Source organism: Mustela lutreola, chromosome 5, assembly GCF_030435805.1.
Source record: "Mustela lutreola isolate mMusLut2 chromosome 5, mMusLut2.pri, whole genome shotgun sequence".
Classification (NCBI taxonomy): domain Eukaryota; kingdom Metazoa; phylum Chordata; class Mammalia; order Carnivora; family Mustelidae; genus Mustela; species Mustela lutreola.
In genome coordinates this window covers 118,886,451-118,901,969 of record NC_081294.1, presented here as the reverse complement: position 1 = coordinate 118,901,969, position 15,519 = coordinate 118,886,451, and the positions used below count along the sequence as shown (strand labels likewise).

Sequence of the window (15,519 nt, the reverse complement as noted above, 5' to 3'; positions counted from 1 at the left end):
TACTGCTTTGCAATTCCCAAGTATATACATATATATTTTAATATCTTAGATATACCAGAATGTAATTTCCCCTCGAAATATGTTTATTTTGAATATTTTGTTTCTGAAGATCATGGTAGCAATTAAGCTTAGCAGTTATTTACTAATACTTGAATATTTTAATTTATTCTCTTATTTGAATTTTCAGTAGTAGTTCTTTTATATTGATATTATTTTCAATGATCTATAGCCATCTTATTTTTAGGCTATGTAAGCAAGCATATAATTTAATTTTTGATTACTATGATAATAATTAGACACAGTGCATAATACATGATAGCTGTTTTCTCTCTAGGAAAATGGTTCTCCTGAAGAACATGCAGTCTATGTGTGGGACCATTTCATAGCTCAGTCTGCAGCTGAGAATGTGTTTTTTGTTGCTCACAGCTATGGAGGACTTGCTTTCGTTGAACTGGTGAGTGCACATGTAACTCTGTTTTAATTCCCAAACTCTTTACAGGCTTGTCCTCCCCACTCACTTTTAATTGATATCATTACTTAATTTACTTTAAGAAAGGTAAAAACAAAATATTGTGAGTAAACAGTAATATTTAGAAGAGTGTATTTATTTCTTTTATTGTGACAGAGCTTTTCAGTGCTAACCAGAAAGCTTTTTGCCTATTCCTTATTCGCATATTACTTCTTAATTTCTATAGTGTAGAGCATTTTCATAGATTTGATGATACTTACGTTTCCTGTGTTATATGTACAACTATTGAAGCATGTGTTATTTGTAAACTGTTTAAAATTTCAAGAAACCTTTTGAATATTGGAGACTCTTTTGTTTAACTTTTATCTCCACAAGTCAGTACTTGATACTTGATCAGAGTTCATATAATTTGTATTTAAACCGTTAGAAGGTTTCCATTAATCTGCTAAGTGGAGTTCATTGTTTGGCGTAAAAATCTTTGCATTTCAAAGTAACCTGATTCTTGGAGTGAAGGTTGTGTACATTATAGAAAAAATTATAAAGATTTAACAATTTTGTCTGTATCATATGCAATGTTATAGGTGCCACACCTTTTGCCAGTATGAGTGGCTAATGGGATATAATCAATACAAAAAATGCACTGATGAAAAATTTATGCCTCCATGTCCATAAACCTTTTGTTACAGGGAAGTAACAGTGCTATAATAAAGTGACAAATTTGATAAAAGTGCATTTGGCAATTTTAAATCCAAATAACATGGACATTAAAAACAGGACCAATGTTGTTGTCTAACTTCTGTTTGAAAACTTTGGTGTGCATTTCTCTTTGCTGTGGAAATTAAATATATTTTCATGGCCTTTTCAATCTCCCCATACCTTCTTGCTCACCCACATGATTTAGATATAAAACTGGTCATGACACCTGAGAATATCTTAGCTGACCTAACTTCACAAATGCTTATGTACTCTTAAGATCGATAAATAAGTAAATCTTCTATTAAATGGATTTCACTTTTTTAGAAATTAGTCTCAAGTACTTTTAATTCTGCTGCATTTATTTATTTTAATATATAATAGATATTTTAAGATAGCTCTTTAACATACTAGTTGTGAATGTTGTCTTTCAGTTCTTTTAACCCCTACAAATATAGATCTATACACACACACACACATAACATATATATGTACCTTACATTTTCTTTGTAAGCCATAAATTACTTAAAACTTGAAATTTCATTGGCTTTTTAGAGTAACTTAAAATGTGTCTGAAAGCCTGCAGGACTACCCATATTCCAGATTACTATAAAACATAAATTCCCCCACCCCCCCCTTTTTTTTTACTCTAAGACAGTTCATAAATGCCTTTTGTGCCTCAGATTTGGAATTTAAGTGAATATTGGATAGTTTTTTAAATGAACTTAAGATGACAGAGTAACAGATGACCAGTATGTCAGTCCTATTTTGCCTGTCCTTCTTGTCACACACTGGTGGATATTTCTCTACTTTTGTTCCACTTTAATATAAAGCACACAGATGTTTCAGAACAAGACTTGACTTCTGACCTTGAGGCTATTAGGGTCAGGGTCCTCAGGGCCTGTGAAATTATCACAAGCTGAGCTAAAGTTTTTCTCCATCACAGGAAGTAACCAGTAAGTAAGAAGTTAAAAAGGAGCTTTGTCAGAGAGACAAGATGGTCTCAGTAAGGGTCAGCTTCTGTAGTCTGCTGTCTCTGCAGGAGGTGCATGCATGGGAGGAGGAATATAATATAACCACTGGCACATCACATATCTGTCAGGCAACACCAGGACTGAGAAGTCTATTTAATGTAATGTACCTTGTTTAGGTTTGAAAATATTAATGGCGATTATCTCAACTTCATAATACTTGCTACTTTTTGTGAAGTAACTTTAATGGGGGTATGTTATTAGGGGCGTACACATGGTGGCAAATGAAGAAAAAGTGGTTCCTGACCTAATACAGATTCCGCTAAGCAAATAACAATAACTAAAACCACTAAGGAGTTTTACATAAATTTTTGACAAAGCTTGATTAATAATATGTTTAAGGCCATTATGTTTCTATTTAATTTCAAAAGGATTTTTAAAAGATAGCACAGTTAAAGAAACAACAAAATCATTGAAATGGTTTTAAACCTTTGCTTTCTCCTGAAAGTTGAATACTATTCTTTCCTATTCTCCCTGATATTCTTTGGGGAAAAGTAACAGTGTTTAAAATGTTGGCAAATATTTATTCTCTCAGGATTTTTTAACATGAGTATAATGCTTAAAATTGTTTTACATGGATTCAAAATTTTAATGTTAACTTTACAAGAAAGTGAATTGTGGACATCTTAAATTATCTTTTAGAATTTTGTCACAATAGTACATTGTACCATCAGGCATTAAATCCTTTCAGTCAAGTTTGACTGTTTTTGAATTATCATAAAATTTTATTCCTGCTTAAAAGCTCTCTACGTACTCCCTCTTGAAATCTCGCTATCTCTCTTTGTCGCTATCTCTTTCCATCCCCCTTCTTTTTGGGGCAGTCTTAGTTTGTAGTATCATGTTTGAATGCATGGAGTTTGTTTTTCTACCACTCTCATATTCTCATATTATAAAATGTATATTGCAATTCAATTAAATTAAAATTCTGTATAATTGTTTAATATTAAATGTGCTGCTAATAGATATCTAAAAATAAATTACTTTTACATTTAGAGCACAAAATATTTGTGGGACTTTCATATTTTTCTAATTGTTGTTTTTGAAACCTGAGAACATTTATGATTATATCCTATTTTAAATTGTTGAGTTTCTCCTGAAAAATGTATTTGTAATAAGAGGTTTATTTTCAAAACCAATGCTCATTTTATGGTAGTAAATCTTGGACCTAAGCTCATAAAAACAGTATACAGTTTACTAAAATAATGAGAAAAGTGATATTAATAATATCCTTTTCACTGCATTTATAATCACCATATGGTAACAACCCAAATTTTTAATGCTCTAAACTTTCTGTGATCCTTGTAAAAATAGCTGTTAAGACAGCTCTAGTAGCAGTTTCAGCATTCAGTCATTAAAGACAATAGGGAAGACGGAAAGAACTATTTATTTTTATGAATTGATAATGAATTTTAAAAAGTAATGTATCTGTCCAATGTTATCCTTTCTGCATATTGAAATATATTCAATATAAAAACTTACAGTTATTAAAACTTCATTTACAAAGTCTTAAATTTCTGTTTTTAGAAATTCTCATATATGAAAGAATAAATAGTCATAACTAAAACACATTTACCAAATTCATTCAGAAAATCGTCTACAAATAATGAAGCTTACTTTTGCATTATATCAGTTGTCAAATTTAAGCTCATTTTTAAAAATTAACTGTCATTAAAAACAATACATTTTTAAGGTTTTCATCATGTCTTTCACTAGCCACTTTAATGAAGTGATTCCATTGCTTACATTGTTGGTCATTTCAAAGTGCCTTGTTCTTGTCTTTCTAGCTGATAGTTTGACAAAATCAAGCAACCTTAAAATTTTCTTATATTTGGAAAGAAGTTAGCTTTCACTTGTCAGTGCCCATTTCCAATCTCAGCTCACCTTACCTTCCATGTTTGCAGTGTTCAGTAAATCAATTTGCATTCAAATTTCTTTCTTTAGCCAAAGTGAGAGTATTGATGCTTTTTTTTTATAAAACACATTAAACAATTTCAGTAAATGTATTTCATTAGTTTATTGAATCATCTTAGCTGATATAAAATTATCATTTTTCTTCTGGCTTTTATTTCCTTTTCCATATTATTAGTGATATGTTCACAACCACCACTAAAAACATCACTTAAAATGTGTGAAAACTGCTCCTTTTGAAAGTGTATCTCTACCCACTTTTGATTTTGGTTTTTCCATGCTTGTCAGCACTTGATTGGCACCTCACTTGCATGTGAATTAAGGAATGAAGGGAACGCTATTTCCCTGCCATTGTTCCATGCTGGGCTCCCTAGCCTTCAGGCAACCTAAGCTGACCTTCAGCAGCTGATAGAGGACTAGTTTTTGGACATAACTGTGTGAGGACACTTAAGCTCAGTCTACTCTGGGTCAGTCTTTAAAAAAAAAAAAAAGAAAGAAAGAAAGAAAAAAAACGCCTGAAGCATGATTTGTATTTACGCTGAAGAGAAAATAGAATGCGACTAAAAGTATTTGGGTTTACCTTCAGGGACATCAGCTAACTATAACCTTAAAGAAGCGTCAGTTACATTTTGTCTACAAAGAACGAAGTAAATTAGATATTGCTACTAATGTGATCAGTGAGAAAAGCTACTGGGAATCAAGAATTGTGGAGAGGTAAAATAAGTAAGGGATAAAGCAAAGAAAAATTGAGCCATCGTAGTACCAGAATAATTCAGGCCAAAAAGACTTCTTACAGACCTACTTTAAAATGTTGGTAGTAGAACAAAAATAAGTTGCCATTTAAAATGGAACTTGAATTTCTGATTTGGTTGCCTACATGATACAAACAGCATGCTAATGTATGGGATGGATACAACTTGTGTGGAATGCTCTCTTAATTTTTGAGTTATTTTATAGGAAGATGATTTAATTTATGTAACTATTTTGTATGCTCCTAAAGAGAAGAATCAGAGGTTATTTTTATCACCCGTATTCACTTTTATTTCATGCCTTGCAAGTAGTATAGATAACTATCTTTTGATTGATTGTTGGTAATACTAGTTTTAGGAGTTAGTTGCAAGAATCCGAGTGAGATCCAGTGAAGGGCTTTACCCACATAGAAGCAGTGAGAGTAAGCACGCATTCTAGTTGTTAAGGAGGAGATTCTACATGGCTTAGTGACATTGAATCCAGAAAGCTGAATGAGAAGAAAAAGGGTATGGTATATTCTTCCCCATACATACAATATCAAGAAATATATAAAAGGAATCCAAGCACAGCAGATAAATAATAATAAACAATGATTATGCTGATACATAGGTATTTGGGGGAAGTGTTTGCACATACTGCGTGGTTAATAATAAATGAATAAATGAGATATCAAGTCAGGGTTTTAAAAAAGAAAAGGAGAGAGTTATACATACAGATGAGATTTGTTAGTAAACTTCACAGGAGTTACCTGTGTATTGGAGTTTGATTTTTTTTAACTTTTACTCAAATGATTTTTTTTAAAGATTTTTATTTATTTATTTATTTGATAGACAGAGATCACAAGTAGGCAGAAGGCAGGCAGAGAGAGGGGGGGAAGCAGGCTCCCCGCTGAGCAGAGAGCCCGATGTGGGGCTTGATCCCAGGACCCTGAGATCACGACCCGAGCCGAAGGCAGAGGCTTAAACCACTGAGCCACCCAGGCACCCCTCAAATGATTTTTAATAAGCATTAAGAGGACCACTGTTTGAAGGAATGACTCCATTTCTTCATTTTTATGTTAACTGTATTCCTTTTGTCCCATATCTAACCACCCAACACTTTGTCATTTTCCTCTGAAATATTGATCATGTCCTCTCTTCTCTCTGCCCACTGTTAATTTAATCATTTTACAACTATATCATTGTACTCTTCTACCCGTTTCCTACTGACTCTCTTTACTCTTTATTTCACACTATATAGCACACCGTAGATAATATTATTTAAAAACCCCTTTTACCAGGCTATTCCTGAATCACATTGGCTCCAGTTGTCTGCTGAATTTTGTCTCCTCTCTGTAACTGTAAGACCCTCTGTATAATGTGATCATTTCTTTCCAACTATATTTTTCCTAGTGGAAGCTTTGAATTCTAGTCTGATTTCCTTACTTCTGTTGCCCCATCTCAACTATCATCCATTCCTGCCCTCCAAGCCCAGTGTAGTAGAAGAACACAAAACTCAGAAGATGACCTGGGTTTGAATCCTAGTTCTGATACCTAAAAATTATGATGATTTGTGTCCTCATCTAAAAGTACCCACCTCACAACAAAGTTTGAAGATTAAATTAGAAAATTCCTGGTTTTGAGGAATTTAATCAGTTAAATATGAGTCCAGATGTCCACAGGAGGTGCTCATTTTCATTTTTGCCATTGCCATTTCCCCCTTCCAAGTGAAAGAATTTCCCTCCTTACTAGATTTTTCACAAAGTATTCTCACTTAACTCCCCATTTTTCTGTAGTATTTTTATGTTTCACAAAGGAAAACAAGTTTTGTTTTACTAATTAGTTTTGTTTTTGTCTTTTTATCTCTGAATCTTATCTTGCCCAAGTTATCTGGACTCTTGTTCTACCACCCCTCCCCAAGTTTGGAAGCAATATATACTCCAATAACATGAGGAGGCTTAAATATCTGCAAGGTCAATTGATCTGTATAGAGAGTTTGAGCACTAACAGTAACCTTTTTACTAATTAAACTTAATAATTCTTTGTGCCTTCCGTGGAATATTGACTAATTTGGGAATTCTGCCTAATCAATTCTTTCACATCAGACAGTAATACCTACCCTTTCTGTTCCTGGTGTTAGTCTCTCATAGTTGTCTTTCTACCAGTGTCATCATCCCTTCTGCTGACTGAAGATTGCTTCTCTCTGAATCCCTTTTCAAAGTATAGTCTTCTCAGTCAAAGAAGAAAATTATTAAAGTAAATTATAACTATATCCTCATAATTTTATATAGCAATGTATGCAAATAGTCTAGGAAACTTTACATTTCATCCCCAATTATGAGTTTAATATACTCTTTCTTTTTTTTTTGTAAAAGATTTTATTTATTTATGTGACAGAGAGAGATCACAGTAGACAGAGAGGCAGGCAGAGAGAGAAAGAGGGAAGCAGGCTCCCCGCTGAGCAGGGAGCCCGATGCGGAACTCGATCCCAGGACCCTGAGATCATGACCTAAGCCGAAGGCAGCAGCTTAACCCACTGAGCCACCCAGGTGCCCTAATATACTCTTTCTTTAATAATTAGCTTACCTTTGCTTATTTCCTTTATTTACTTTAAAAAATTTTTTGAGGTTAATTATTGAGATATAATTGAGATATAAATAAGATTTTTTAGATTTTTTTCTCTTATTGAGATATAAATAAGATTTTTTTAAGCTTTCTTGAGATCTAATTCACATGCCATAGAATTCATCTTTTAAACTGTCCAATTCAGTGGTTTTTAGTAAGTTCACAGAGTTGTACAACCATCACCACCATCTAATTTTAGAATATTTTCATCATCACAAAAGAAACTCAATACCTATTAGCCATCACTCCCCATATTTACAATACTACCAGCAATGTAGAAGAGTTCCAGTGTCTCTACTGGAGACACTGTTGTTGTTGTTGTTGTTTGTCTTTTTTATTTCTGCTATTCCAGTGGGGGTGAACTGGCATCTCATTATGGTTTTTATTTGCATTTCTCCAGTGACAAATGATTTTGAACACCTTTTCATGTGCTTATTGGCCATTTATGTATTTTCTTTGGAAAAATATCTTCTAAAATTTTTGTCTGTTTTTTTGTGTTGTCATTATATTGTTGAGTTCTAAGAAATCTCTGTATATTCTGATACAAATCCCTTATCAGGTACATGATTTGCAAATATTTTCTCCCATTCTGTGGGGTAGCTTTGCACTTTCTTGATGATATCCTTTGAAGTACAGAACTTTATTATTTTGATGAAGTTAAATTCGTCTAGTTTGTATTTTTGTTACTTGAGTTAGTTTTTGTACCTTGTGTGAAGTGTGGCTCAACATAATTCTTTAAGTGGGGATACTCAGTTGTCTCAGCACTATTTGCTGAAAAGACTATTCTTTCCCCCTTTGGCTTTTCTTCTCATCTTTGACCATAAATACATAAGGGGTTGCTTCTGGATTATCAGTTTTATTTCAATGACGTATGTGTCTCTCCTTAAACGAGTACCATACCATCTTGATTATTGTAGCTTTGTGTAGTAAGTATTAAACTTGGGAAGTGTGCACTCTCCAACTTTTTTGTTCTTTTTGAAGATAGTTTTGGCTATTCTAGGTCTCTTGCATTTCCATATGAATTTTAAGATCAATTTGGAGAGTATGGCCATATTAATAATGTCTTCCATTCCATGGACATAGACTTTCTTTCCATTTATTTAGATCTTTTTTCAGAAATGTTTTATTGTTTTCCATGTACAAGGCTTACACTTCTTTTGTTAAATTTATTGCTCAGTATTTTACTCTTTTTATGCTAAAGTAAGTGAAATTATTTCTTAATTTCATTTTCAGATTGTTCACTGTTAGTGTAAAAATACAATTTTTATGTGTTGGACATATATTCTATAAGTTTGCTGCACTCATTCATGTTCTGATTTGTGTGCATGTATTAATTTCTTAGAATTTTCTATGTTCAAGATCATGTGATCTTGAATAAAACTAATTTTACTTCTTTTCTGATCAAGATGCTTTGCTTTTCTTCTCTCTCCTTTCCCTCCTTCCCCAACTGATCTGTCCAGTATAATGATGAATAGCTACAGTAGCTACAGTAAACATCCTTTTGTTCCTGGTCTTAAGGGGAAAGCATTCATTGTTTCACCACAAGCACCATTAAGTATGATGTTACTTGTGATTGTTTTCATTCTTGTTAGATCATTTCCACTAAGGACCTTGTGTGCTTCTTTTTTTTTTTTTTTTTTTTTTTTTTGGACCTTGTGTGCTTCTTAATGCTTATATCCCTCATTCACACCAAGATCAGGTTGCTCAAAAGTCTGACATGGAGAAAAATTTCACTAATCTTTAATAAGAATCTTCTTGTAGAAAAAAGACCATATTACTCCATTAGAATTACCTTTGGAAAAGGCTTTTTCAGTATCCACATAAATGGGCTGCATCCAGGTCTTATTGCCCTACGACTGTGCAGCTGCAAAATTGGGCACTCTATCTGTTGACTCAACAGACTTCGTGGAAACCAGTGGTAAATTAGCACAATAATATGTTAAGGAGAACCCAGAGAAATTGAAATATTAATTTGTTAGATACAAATCTTTCTACAAGAAATACTTCCTTTTCATTGGTTTTATAAAATACCTTAATGAGAGATTTTGCATTTTACTGTAAGTATAAGAGCATGATTGACTATTTTAGACCTTTTTATTATGGGAATTGGAGAAAAAAACACATTTCAGTTAATAAAGAGGCTATTTTTACTATACTTACAACATTATGATAATCACTCAATATCAGCATTTCCCCAAATAGGATTCCCAACTACCGTGACACCTCTGATTTGACACCACAAGTTGAAAAGGGCTCTTAGAGGACAAAAATTTTATAAGCAAAATCATTTAACTTCTGTTTTAGAAGTTAGACTTCAATCCTTATTAAATAAGCGAAGCCAGGTGGACTCAGACTCAAAGCATACTAGGTCCATGTTGGGATACAGCTTGAGAGAACAAAGGTAGAATCCAGATGTGGGCAGAGGTCTCATTACTTAGAGTTTAGAATGGGTTCAGGAAGAGCTAATTTAGCTGGAGAGATTGACTTTGGAGGGAATAGCAGGTGAACCATTACTAGGAAAGCCTCAGTAGAGCATGGTGAATTTAGGCTTAAATTAAGAGGTATAATCTGGTTTCAGGGAACAGAAAATCAAGGCATTGGGTGATAAATGAGTAAATAAAATGTAGTCACTGGTTCTAAGAATACCTCTTCTCCCCCCACCATACCCTGCATCACTGCATTACAGGGAAAGGGAAAAAAAGAACAGGATCCAACACTGGGAAAGGGATAAACAAAACAAGATTTAAGGCTTCAAGCACTGGCTAGGAGTTTAGAAATGGAATCCTTTCCTGAGAAAGAAAGAGGTTATAGCAGTAGGCAAAAACATCAAAAGGATTATAAAATGATGAATCAAGGCTGAAGTCCAATTTATGTGGCTTAGGTCAGAATGGGATATAGTAGAATACTGCATTTAAGGTTATTTAGTTACTCAAGGCTTATCCTTGGTGTACTGGTTACCAGGTTTCTATGGCAATAAAGGGGATGAGGTCGGAAGAGCTATCATTTTTTCCTGTTCTCATGGCTCTGAAATGATCACACTATGGCTGTAAAACCTTTTGTGCCCAGAGAAACAAAGTGATATTCTTCTAAGCTGCTGTGTTCTTAACTTTTAGAGTTGGAGACTTTTAACCCCTATACTTATGTCAGTTTTCTCTCTTCTGATATTTTTTGTTATTGGTTTTCAGTACCTTTTCAGTGAATAAATTTAGATCACAGTAAAGGCACCTGGATCTCATAAGTTTGACTTTATAGAAATTATTTCTTGGGTTTGAATATTTTGCCCTCCAAACAATAAATGGTTTAGAAAACTTTTAAAGATACTAATTCATTTTTTTTTTTTTTTCATTTGAACATCCCACTCGGGGAGAAATACTGGGAAAACAGCTTAAAGCACATGATACCTGGCTGCAAGAAGGTGATGACATACTAAATAGGAAGCACATTTAAACAGAGTGATAGATAGCAAGATGCTTGTGAAGTGGGGTTGTAGCCAAGATGGTTACTGCCCCAAAATGAAAATCCACAACATAAATTTGGCTTGGTTAAGTATTGGGAAGGATTGTTTCTGTTAATAAATTGATAGGATCTTTTTATCAGAAAATAAAAACTCAGTAATGATGTTTTACCCTCATCTCCTATAAACCCAGAGTTATGATTAGTTTTTTATTTCATTAATTATTCTCATCCTTGGTCATGTATTGAGTGTCTTAATTCATAAGTATATTTTGCTTTAAGTCATCTCAGAGTCCTTTTCTTAATTGGCAGAGAATAAATAACAAATTCATTATTTTCTGTGATTCCTATTTCTGTGGTTCCTATTGTGCTGCTAGCCTGGCTGGGCCTATAATAAGTATATACTCAATAAATAGGTTTTGATCCTATATTTATATAGAGATAAGTTATCAGAAGTAGATCTCAGATGGTGCTTCCTTGAGTCAGATGAAGAAAAGTAAGGTGTGGGCATTCATATTGAGCCACAAGATAGTGCAAAGCAGGGTGGACAAGAGAACAAAGTTCATTATTTAAGATGTGAAACAGGGACATTTAGAATCAGTATGCTTGAGTGTGTAGGAGGTATTGTCTGAGACCCCCAAATTTTGGACACTTAGAAGGGCCTTAATGGAAATTGGTCAGTGAATGAAGAAAAACAGCTAAGAAGATATTGAAATCTCTACTCAAGGGAAGTAGCCAGACCTAAACCTAACCCCAAAACTAGTTATGTTTTCTCTGATTAAACTGAGCAAGTTAAATCTTATATACTCTAGGGGGAAAAAAAATTGCCTATTTAAATATGTATTAGTGTATTCAGATTTCTTTAGTTTTCAAAACCTTATTTGAATTTTTCCCATAAAGAAGTTTATTAAAGAGTATGAGAATACAACAAAATTTTCTATTTAATATTTCAATGACAATTTTATAATTGAGTCAAATGATTAAAAAGTTCCAATTTCTAATGTATCTAGTTTATGCCTAATATTCTTAACATCTAATATCTGACATCTACCTTCTAACATCTTATCTCCAAATTTCTGTACTACAGTTATCAGACATCAGTATTAAAAGAAAAACTCAGCATTTATCTTTCTGAAAGAGAGGCACTGGTCAGAAAGATAAAGCACCTCAGCTTTCTCTTACAGTAAATTCCCAACTTAACTTCTTTCCAGGTATAAGACATCAAGGGATGCTGTATAATTATAAATGTTGATTTTCAAAAAATTCTAGTATCCTGTCGGCTAACAACAAAGAAATCTTGACTTTCTCAATAAAGTGGTGCCCTATGAACAATAGTCATAAAATGATATGAGATCACTAGCCCCTATACATTGCCTTTGTTGTATTACTGCTCAGTTTACCTCAGAAAACATTCCTATTTCCCATGTCATTAATAATGTAATAATACTTTTTATCATATCATTTTTACACACTGAGCCTTAAATTTTCAGTTTTGCATTTTTAGAATATCTAAATATTAGACATATTTTTGTTTACAGTATATCCATATATTAAATGTGTAGTCATATATTAACTATCTTTAGTATATTATAAACCTTCACATCTGGTAACACTTGCATTTCCTCTAAGATCTTAGAAGAGATTTTCAAGTAAAACAGATGCCTTCAAATCTGATGGCTGTATTAGATCCCTTTCTCACTCTCCTGGAGCCCTGTCATTGCTATTATAATGGAATCTATATAATGTGTCAGCCAGCCATGGGAACCCAAGACATGATTGGGTCAAGAACAGTTCTAAGCAATTCATAGCAGTGTCTTTTTAAATGGACATTTTAAATAGAACTGGCATTTGTGAGTGTCTTACACATCAGAAAGTAACAACAGCATCTTAATGTTCATCATGAGCTTCACTAATACTTGTAATGATACTTAGTGTGCACCACTGTCCTTACCATATACTTTATATAAATAAATTTTATCTCACTTAATCCTTATAAATCTCTGTGAGCTTCATACTGTTATCCCCATTTTACAGATGAGAAGCATTTAAGTGTATCTTTTCTCCCTTTGAAGGCAGACCTCTCATTTTGTTACCCTGGGTTTTAGTGTGTTTATTCTCTCATCAAGTACCTATGCCCGTATAAATGGTGTAATATACTGATGATGGTGACTCTTATCTCTAAAACAACCTCCTGGTTTTTCCGTATATTTTAGGATTCCAGTCTACATTTCTCTGTTGAAGTATATGATGATTTAGTTTTTATTCTCTGTCCTATTTACTGCTTATTCTTTCTGTGCGTTCCATGCAGACTTTCAATTTTAATCAATTCTTAATTACCCAAACTAATGAAGTAGAAAGAAGGTGTGGAAAATTTAAAATAACAGGCAGTCCTCAAATCATTTATGTTTAAATTTTGAGAATGTTTTGATGTGGCGCTCTGGAAATTCAGTGTAAGCTGAAAAATTGAAAACAGTTTATGAAGATCTGAAAAGCAGATGAATTTCCTTGGCCAAGCCCCTGGTTGGCTCTTCTTTGCAGCTCATTCCATGCTTGGAAATAGACAGCTGTCTTCTAATACCAGCAAAATAGACTTGACCTTTCAAGTCTTACTGGAAAAATCTTGCTATCAGTGTTTGCTCCTTTGCCGTATCCATATCTGTAAGTTACACCTGGAAGTAATAGCTTTATAACACAGCAGCTACCAAGTAACAGACATTGTTTTAAGACATGCTTTGTATATATTAACACATACAATCCTTAAAACAACCCTATGATATAGGTATTAATATTATTCTCAGTTACATATGAGGACACTGAGGTACCAAAATTTTAAGTACTAAGATCACACAACCAGTAAGTGATGGAGCCAGAATTTATACTTAAGTTTTCTGGCTCCAAAGCCCATTCTTATAACCATTATGCAAACTGCCCCTCAGAAGAGAGCACTAGTTTAGGATGCTACTGAATGTGGTTATTAATATTGTTTTAGCAAGGTGTTTTATAACTTAAGTTTAACTCTTTTAGGTGGGTATATTAACCCTGTTGTACAGATGAAAGTCAGGTTGAGGAACTTGTCCAAGTTTGCACAAGAAGGATTAGATCCAGAATTGAAATCCAATTTAAAATCGAAAGCCAATGTGAGAATTAATGAATTTACCAAAGAAACAGTCTTCCCTCTGACGGATTTTTTTTAAAAACTGCGTGAGATAAATTTATTTTAAAATTGGGCATTTTTTAGGGGTACCTGGGTGGCAAATTCAATTAAATGTCGGGCTCTGAGGTCATGATCTCAGGGTCATAAGATCAAGTCTTGTGTCTGGCTCTATGGTTAGCACAGAATCTGCTTAAGTTTCTCTCTCCTTCTCCCTGTTCCCCTACCCCACCCCCAGGACTCGCTTATGCACCTGCACTCTTGTCCTGTCTCTAAAATGAATAAATCTTTAAAATAGGATATTTTTAATTAATGAGGGAACCTTCCATTCAAAAAATTCTATACTTACATTTGTAAAGTACAAAATTATTTAGTAGACTGAATATCATACTTTTTAAGCTGAGAATATGCTTTTAAAAGCAAAAAATCACGTATTGTGCAGATTTAGATCAGGAAGGATAGAATTTCATTATTCGTTGCCTATCATAATGTCAACACCATCAAATATTAGTTGATAGTATTCTAAAATTGTTTTTCTTTTTTTCCTGCATAGTGGAGAAAATGTAGCAATTTAAATATTGTAAGAAAAAGTTAAATCATAGTTGCTTCATCCTTTGAATTTTACTTACTGTAAATTGGAGTTTACATTTCACTATGAATACCAGACGACTCAAAATTCTTACATTCAAAATTAAAATTGGAACAAGGAAACATCTGAGTCCCTATAATTAACCTGCTACTTCATGCCTTTCTGATTTATTATAAAGCACTGCATTTGATATCTAATACTTGAAAAGCTAAAAAGGGGTGTTATGGTGCTTTGATTTATATCTCCTTGCTTGCTCCATATAAATACTAAAGTTTTCATAAAGCTTTAAGTAAAGAGGATAAAACAAATGAATGACATATTTACATATGCCTTAGGAAAAAAATCTTATTAACACTAAATGGAAACGTAAAATCTTACCAATATAGAAAGCACTGGAGCTGTGAAAACTAAAAAGTAAGCTATGTTTATCCTGCATAGTCTCATATTTCTCTTCATTGGCTAAATAAATGAGTGTTTTAAGATATCTGGTGCCCTTTAAACAGCTAAATATACAGCTTTACATAGTGAACTTTATATTAGATGTCAGAAATTCATATTTTACATAGGACTTTGCTAAGGAAAGTTCATACTTCAGCAACTAAAGGAAAATCACGTATTTTATTTTTAACATTGGAAGTATTTGCTACACACCTTTTAGAAAATGCATCTGCAGCTCTTTTCATATTTAAAATTCAAAGATAATGTAGTAACAGATATTTACTGGTTTTTATTCTTTTGGTAGTGTCTTTATTATTGTTGCTGACACTATAATTCTTTTTTAAAATATGATTTTGACTTCTTTAAGGTTATGAAGGGCTTTTTTAAAATGTGAATTCCTAAGGGGAAATAGTGGGATTAAAAACAAATGAAAA

At 33.1% G+C, this 15,519-nt stretch overlaps 1 protein-coding gene across 7 annotated transcripts in view; it reads left to right on the top strand.

Moving 5' to 3' along the window:
- ARB2A (ARB2 cotranscriptional regulator A) overlaps window positions 1-15,519 on the top strand; it is a 434,723-nt gene that overhangs the window by 237,297 nt on the left and 181,907 nt on the right. For 6 of the 7 annotated variants that reach the window (XM_059175475.1, XM_059175479.1, XM_059175473.1 and 3 more), the window contains one exon: window positions 335-454. The exons of the other annotated variant lie outside the window; for it this stretch is intronic. In XM_059175475.1, coding sequence (XP_059031458.1) covers window positions 335-454 — 120 coding nt within the window. The remainder of the gene's footprint in view (window positions 1-334; window positions 455-15,519) is intronic. 7 annotated transcript variants of the gene reach the window in all.